General features: G+C 44.0%; 1 protein-coding gene across 1 annotated transcript in view; it reads right to left on the reverse strand.

Annotated features, from left to right (window-relative positions):
* Positions 1–8,327, reverse strand: part of adamts14 (ADAM metallopeptidase with thrombospondin type 1 motif, 14) — a 120,615-nt gene that overhangs the window by 42,549 nt on the left and 69,739 nt on the right. The window contains exon 6 of the mRNA XM_072667393.1: positions 100–256. Coding sequence (XP_072523494.1) covers positions 100–256 — 157 coding nt within the window. The remainder of the gene's footprint in view (positions 1–99; positions 257–8,327) is intronic.

Raw genomic sequence — 8,327 nt, forward strand, 5'->3', positions numbered from 1 at the left:
AAGGACCTTACCTGAACGAGTGTTGAGGCCAACCTTTATGGAGGTGAAGCGTAAAGGAGCACTCACTCTGCACAAGCCTCGACCGAGTGAATACACTACCTTGCATACCTGCGGGACCAAAGTCTTGCCTGGAGAGGAAGATGGCGTGGTCGTGGTACTCGGCGTGGTTGGGGTCCAGCCGTTGCTGGGTGTTCGCCCACCTGCACACCTGCTCCAGGCTCCGGGAGGGGTTTCCTCGCTCGATCAGGCTGATCGACTGCACAGATACACAAACACAGACACAAGGACAAACACTTGAGCAACTCAATTAGTGGTTCTGGGAGGACCTGAACCCCCCTAATTGATCAGACCCACAGTTTATTCATGGACTTTTTCGACCACATGAATAAATGGGGCGCAAACATTTCTGCACGCTTCTTATCTCATGATGAACACCCAAGCAACCACATGGCAACACCTGAGAAACTGAGAAACTACCGGAGACACCATAGCACCCACTTGGGATACCACAGCAACTGCCTAGCAACACCCGAGCAACCACCTGAAATACCATGTCAATCACATTGCAGCAATATATAGTGGGGGAAAAAAGTATTTAGTCAGTCACCACTTAAAAAGATGAGAGAGGCTGTAATTGACATCATAGGTAGACTCAACTATGAGAGACAAAATGAGAAAAAAAATTCTGAAAATCACATTGTCTGATTTTTAAAGAATTTATTTGCAAATACTGGTGGAAAATAAGTATTTGGTCAATAACTAAAGTTCATCTCAATGCTTTGTTATATATCCTTTGTTGGCAATGACAGAGGTCAAACGTTTTCTGTAAGTCTTCACAAGGTTGGCTCACACCGTTGCTGGTATGTTGGCCCATTCCTCCATGCAGATCTCCTCTAGAGCAGTGATGTTTTGAGGCTGTCGGCGGCAACACAGACTTTCAACTCCCTCCAAAGGTTTTCTATGGGGTTGAGATCTGGAGACTGGCTTGGCCACTCCAGGACCTTGAAATGCTTCTTATGAAGCCACTCCTTTGTTGCCCTGGCAGTGTGCTCGGGATCATTGTCATGCTGAAAGACCCAGCCACATTTCATCTTCAATGCCCTTGCTGATGGAAGGAGGTTTGCACTCAAAATATCACAATACTCTGCCCCATTCATTCTTTCATGTACACGGACCAGTCGTCCTAGTCCCTTTGCAGAGAAACAGCCCCAAAGCATGATGCTGCCACCCCCATGCTTCACAGTTGGTATGGTGTTCTTTGGATGCAACTCAGCATTCACTCTCCTCAACGAGTTGTGTTTGTACAAAACAGTTCTACTTTGGTTTCATCTGACCATAAGACATTCTCCCAAAACTTCCAGAACATCCAGATGCTCTCTAGCAAACCTCAGACGCGCCGGATATGTACTGGCTTAAGCAGGGGAACACGTCTGGCACTGCAAGATCTGAGTCCCTGGCGGCGTAGTGTGTTACTGACGGTAGCCTTTGTAACGTTGGTCCAGCTTTCTGCAGGTCATTCACTAGGTCCCCCCGTGTGGTTCTGGGATATTTGCTCACCGTTCTTGTGATCATTTTGACCCCACGGGCTGAGATCTTGCGTGGAGCCCCTGATGGAGGGAGATTAGCAGTGGTCTTGTAGGTCTCCCATTTTCTGATTATTGCTCCACAGTAGATTTCTTCACACCAAGCTGCTGCCTATTGCAGATTCAGTCTTCCCAGCCTGGTGCAGGTCTACAGTTCTGTTTCTGGTGTCCTTCGACAGCTCTTTGGTCTTCACTATAGTGGAGTTTGGAGTGGGACTGTTTGAGGTTGTGGGCAGGTGTCTTTTATACTGTTAACCAGTTCAAACAGGTGCCATTAATACAGGTAATGAGTGGAGGACAGAGAAGCCTCTTAAAGAAGAAGTTACAGGTCTGTGACAGACAGAAATCTTGCTTGTTTGTAGATGACCAAATACTTATTTTCCACCATTATTTGCAAATAACACCACAGCAACCACAATACTGCATAAAAATGCCTACCAACACCCTAGCAACCACTAAGCAACACTACAGCAACCACCTAAAATATCGTAGCAATCACTATGCAACACTATAGCAACCACCTAAAATACCATAGCAATCACCATGCAACACTATAGCACCCATCAAGCACCCACTTTACAACACCCTAGCAACCACTACGCAATACCATAGCCATCTCCTGTAATACCTTAAAACAAACCTTGCAACCCCATAGAACCCATAGCAACCCCCTAAAGTAGAACCTCAATATAGAATATGGAACTTGACGTATTACAGAAAATAAACTATTATTGACTCAATAAACTCTTAATAGAGTGAAACCTGGCACTATCTAGAACCCTATCTAGAGTGCTGCCTATTACATACAAATAAAGCACATTTAAGTGATAAATTATGTTAAATAAGTTGCATAACAGGGTCTTAATGTGATAATTGCACAATATTTCAACTCATAATGCAATTACTAATTCATGTACGCTAACACATTTAGAGAGAGAGAGTGAGAGAGAGTGAGAGCTGCCCAAAATTCAACATCATCTGAGAAAATTTCACCCAGAAATGTAAAAATATCCACTGAAATCTGAAAATTGGCACCCAAATCGATCAAATTACGAGTTTTCACCACCAAATACGTGACGGCATGAAGGACAGTGAGTACTGTCCTTACCCCTCGAGTGTATTCGACCTACCCCTGTAGGACTACTGTAACTAACAATGTACATAAATGATGGCACTATATTATTTTATAGTGTTTAATGAACACTGTCTCATTTAATGTATTTTCCCCTGGGTGTCCGAACAGCAGAGTCCAACGCTCGCTGTCCTCAAACCCAGACTGAAGACCCTCCTCTTCTGAGAGTACTCAGGCGAAGAGAAGAGTACTATGGGCTCCATATTGACTTGTGTTTAGTAGAGTCTAAGATTAGAGGATCTTTTAATTATTCAAACTAGTCTATTTAAACTAGCTGAGGTTTTTCTTGGGTAAATAGCAAAGCACTTTTGTAAGTCACTCTGGAGAAGAGCGTCTGCTAAATGCCGTAAATGTAAATGTAAATGTCCCTCAATGTAAAAATGACACAATGTGCAATACCCTCCATGTGCAATTAAGGGTCAATTTGCAATTATCTGTAAATAATCTGTAAATAATATTGTCATTGTTATTTTTTTTTACTTATATTCTATTCTATTTTTACTACTATTATTTATATTGTGGTTTTGTATCTGAGTGTCTTGCTATCCCTTTGCTGCTGAGACTTATATTTGATTGTTATTAGCAGTCGATTATTATTTCATTAATTTGATCACTGATATTGCTTTACAATTTTTTTAAAATATGACATTAGTGTACTTTGAAAACAATGGTATTGTCAATAAAGCCAACCTGAATTATATATATATATATATATATATATATACACTACTGCACTATACACACACATATATGTAAATCACAACCACCTAACCTACAATATTAGACATTTTAATTATATATATATATATATATATATATATATATATATATATATATATATATATAAAATATAAAAAATTATAATGTATAAATATAATAATCCAAGACTTCAATCCAAGTGAAAACTCCTGCTTCTCTAACGACAGACTTGAAGCTCAGATGGCATTTACCTCTTTAAGCCCTCTGAGTTTATTCATTCATCATTTGAACGGCTCTGACGAGGTGAGCGCTGATAACACCTCATTAACTCTGCAGAATACACTAAACGTGAACAATCTCATTAAGATTAAACTTTCCCACTAACAAATGAACACAGCGAGAAGCCAAACGCAGTGCCAGTCAGCCTCTGAGATGTGTGAAAACCAAAGCTGCAATTTAATTAGACACTTCACAGCGAGTCTGGCTCGAATTAATGAAGGGCTCCGTGAGATAAGAGCCATCACAACAGTTCCCTACATGCATTCACTGGAGACCCCATTTCTGATCCAGCTGATGACAGCTTCGATAGGTAGGTGATGAATTTACCGTCGTGTAGGACATGCACTTCTACACCTCTCCTTCTGTTCATTATTTCCCACAGCTCTCTGAACCAAGGAGAGGAACCCTGCCGACAGTGAATATACCAAACACCCAATCCACACCAATCCTGCCTTGTGCTTCCACTCGCTGGCCACTTTATTAGAAACACCTACCTTGTGCTTCCACTACTGGCCACTTTATTAGAAACACTTACCTTGTGCTTCCACTCACTGGCCACTTTATTAGAAACACCTACCTTGTACTTTTCACTCCCTGGCCACTTTATTAGAAACACCCTACCTTGTGCTTCCACTTACTGGCCACTTTATTAGAAACCCCTATCTTGTACATCTCACTCACTGGTCACTTTATTGGAAACCCCTACCTTGTACTTCTCACTCACTGGCCACTTTATTGGAAACCCGTACCTTGTACTTCTCACTCCCTGGCCACTTTATTAGAAACCCCTATCTTGTACATCTCACTCACTGGCCACTTTATTAGAAACCCCTACCTTGTGCTTCCACTCACTGGCCACTTTATTAGAAACCCCTACCTTGTACTTCTCGCTCCCTGGCCACTTTATTGGAAACCCTTACCTTGTACTTCTCGCTCCCTGGCCACTTTATTGGAAACCCGTACCTTGTACTTCTCGCTCCCTGGCCACTTTATTAGAAACTAAAGGTAAAAGGTGCACGTATTTGTCACTGTACAGCAAAATGTGTCCTCCGTATTTAACCCATCTGTGGTAGTGAACACACACACACACACACACTAGTGAACTATGGGCAGTGAGTACACACACACCCAGCGCCCGGGGAGCAGAGAGGGTAAAGGGCCTTGCTCAAGGGCCCAACAGTGGCAGCTTGCCGAGCCCGGGAATCAAACCCACAACCTTGTTATCAATAGCCTGGCACTCTAACCGCTGAGCCACTACTGCCCCAACTACTTACTGGCCAATGAGTGGAAGTACACAATAGGTGTTTCTAATAAAATGGCCGGGGGTAATTTATCTCCTTGTGCTGGCTGCGTGAAAACCCGTTCAATTATCTGCGTTCTTTCAAAGTCTTTACAACGAACAATAGCATGCATAATGCATGGCCCATCTCATCAGCATGTCTATATGAATGTGCATGACTCGGCTCTACAGTGGAAAACAGGGAGAACGTCCAAAACAATACAGAACTAAGCAGATCATTAAAAGGCGCAGTGATAAACAGTCGGGACCAGAGCAGCTTTGGGAGCAAATGTATGGGAGAAAGGAAGAGGAGCCACAGAATTTACATTTTGCCGATTATGGATCACTTTTGCGTCTTCAATTGTATTTCTCTCATTTTTAATTGAATGTTTTTAAATAGTTTTTCAAACCCTGATTTAAATTATCTGCCTAATTAAACATTTAAGATGTGAACAGACTCAGTCAGAGTGGTGGGTTTGGGGGGTTGGGGGGTTTGGTGTGAAACGCTCGGTTCTAGATAAGTTCCCCCAGTCAGAGCTGGAGTTCTACAGTGGAGGTGAAGGGAAGCAGACGTCTGAAGCTCTAATAAAAGAAAGGTGAATGGTGGGGTACATGCAGGGAGTCTCCAGTCAGATTTGCTGCTGTTTTTCCAACCTGTTTTTTTTTTTTTTGCTGTTTGAGATTCACTTCAGTATAGTCCTGCTCTGGTTGCCGCTTCAGTGCTGTCCTGCTCTAGATATCTGCTTCAATCTGTATGTCCGTCCCAATACAGTCCTGCTCTGGATGGATGCTTCAATGAGGTCCTGCTCTGGATGTTCGCTTTAATAAGATCCTGCTCTGGACGTCCACTTCAATATAGTCCTACTCTGGATGTCTGCTTCACTATGGTCCTGCTCTGGACATCAACCTCAATGAGATCCTGTTTGGAACGTCAACATGCTCTGGATGGCTGCTTTAATGATGTCCTGCACTGGATTGTCGCATCAATATAGTCCTGCTCTGGATGTCTGCTTCACTATAGTCCTGCTCTGGATGTCTGCTTCAATGCTGCCCTGCTTTGGATGTCCGCTTCAATATAGTCCTGCTCTGGACGTCCTGTGCTGCCCGCTTCAGTGCTGCCCTGCTCTGGACGTCCGCTTCAATGAGGTCTTGCTCTGGACACCCGCTTAAATATAGTCCTGCTCTGGACGTCTGCTTCACTATAGTCCTGCTCTGGACGTCTGCTTCACTATAGTCCTGCTCTGGATGGCTGCTTCAATGCTGCCCTGCTCTGGGTGTCTGCTTCAATATAGTCCTGTTCTGGACGTCTGCTTCAATGAGGTCTTGCTCTGGACACCCGCTTAAATATAGTCCTGCTCTGGAAGTCCGCTTCAATGCTGCCCTGCTCTGGATGTTCGCTTCAATGCTACCCTGCTCTGGATGTCCGCTTCAATGCTACCCTGCTCTGGATGTTCGCTTCAATGCAGTCTTGTCCTGGATGTCTACGTCGATGTTGCCCTGTCCTGGATGTCCACTTCAGTGCTGCCCTCTTGTGGCTGTTGAGCTTCCTTCCTCCTGAATTGAGAGAGCTCAGCTTCCAACTCTGTTCCTTGTCGAGTTCCTCCAGATCTTATTGATGCATGACAGACAAAAGGAACAGGAGATTAATAAGCAGAAGCAGAGCGATTCACTGCAGCAGCTCTGCGAGCACTGTGCTGATCAGCGGTAGGGAGCTTAGTCTACAGGTGAAGCTCTGGGTGTAGCAGTCAAACTACACCATCATCAGCTTGATGAGGCCCACAGTCAGCCGTTGCCTTTTCTTCGCACTGTGTGATGTAATGAAGATGGGGGAGGAGCCTAACAAACTCCAGACGTTAAAGATCTAGAGCCTACCAGGAATCATCGGACGCAAAGCAGGCATACCCCCTGGACAGGGCGTCAGTCCATTGCAGGCTACCACACACACACTCACAACACACACACACACACACACACACACACACACACACACACACACACATACACACACACACCTCAGGCAATTTAGCACAGCCAGTTTACCTGCCATGTGCATTTTTGGGAGGTGGGAGAGAACAGAGGAATCCCGCACGGAGCCGGGGAGAACACATCGAGCTCCTCACGGGCAGTGACCCGACTAAACCCAAACCCAACCTCAGGCCCCTGTGTGTTTGGTCAGCATGGTGGGCAGACAAAAGGGGGGGTCTGATGTATGTGCTTCTTCGAACCAACCTATTTTTCCAACTTTTTGTCCATCTCTCTCTCTCTCTCTCTCTCTCTCTCTTTCTCTCTCTCTAACTCAATGTATATCTCTCTTCATCTCCATTTCTCTCTCTCTCTCAGGAGCAGGCATGCATGCAGAATGTGCTGATGGTGTGTGTGTGTATTCATCGTGGCGTGGGGTGTCACAACTGATCTCATACAGAGTGAACAGGAGAGTCAAGTGGAAAAACATAATCCCTGCTGGGACATACACACATACACACACACACACACACACACACACACACACAAACATAATCAACACATACACACTCCACTACATTCATTTCTAACACACACACACACACACAGTCGTATTTTCACATTCTCATATAAACACCCAAACACCACTGTGTCACTACTAATGATGGTTGAAGGTGTGATGTATTATGTGTGTGTGTGTGTGTGTGTGTGTGTGTGTGTGTGTGTGCTGAGAGATGGAAAACATAATCATCTGATTATATTAGTCAGTTTGGATCAGAATCAGATCATGGAAGCATAAAAATGGTTCTCCACTGAATGAAAACGTCAAAGCTAAACACCAATCACATGATCCACCTCACACACCTCACACACCTCACACACTTCACACACTTCACACACTTCACACACCTCACACACTTCACACACTTCACACACCTCACACACCTCACACACTTCACACACTTCACACACCTCACACACTTCACACACCTCACACACTTCACAGGAACTATTAAATGAATTTTAAAACTCAGAACTTTAAAATTCGGATCGGATCATGTTCTTGAGTCACGGATTGGATCGAATCAGCAAAAAAGAAAACATTAGACAAATGTGAGACAGTAATTTCAACTTTCAGTTTGAAGCTTTTAGTGTTTAGTGTTGATTGGTTTGTATTAGTGACTCTTATTTGGAGATGGTCTGTTTGCGCTGTAGTGGTTGAGTAGAGCGACTAGCTCATTCCTATAGCCCATATGCCCAAACCCTTTCATACTGATTTCTACCAATATTCATCTACAGCCAACCATACCATCCCTATCCATCCCCATCTTCACCCAAACCATCCCTATCCATCCCCATCTTCACCCAAACCATCCCTATCCATCCCCATCTT

Source organism: Salminus brasiliensis, chromosome 22 (genome assembly GCF_030463535.1).
Source record: "Salminus brasiliensis chromosome 22, fSalBra1.hap2, whole genome shotgun sequence".
In the NCBI taxonomy this organism is placed as follows: Eukaryota; Metazoa; Chordata; class Actinopteri; order Characiformes; family Bryconidae; genus Salminus; species Salminus brasiliensis.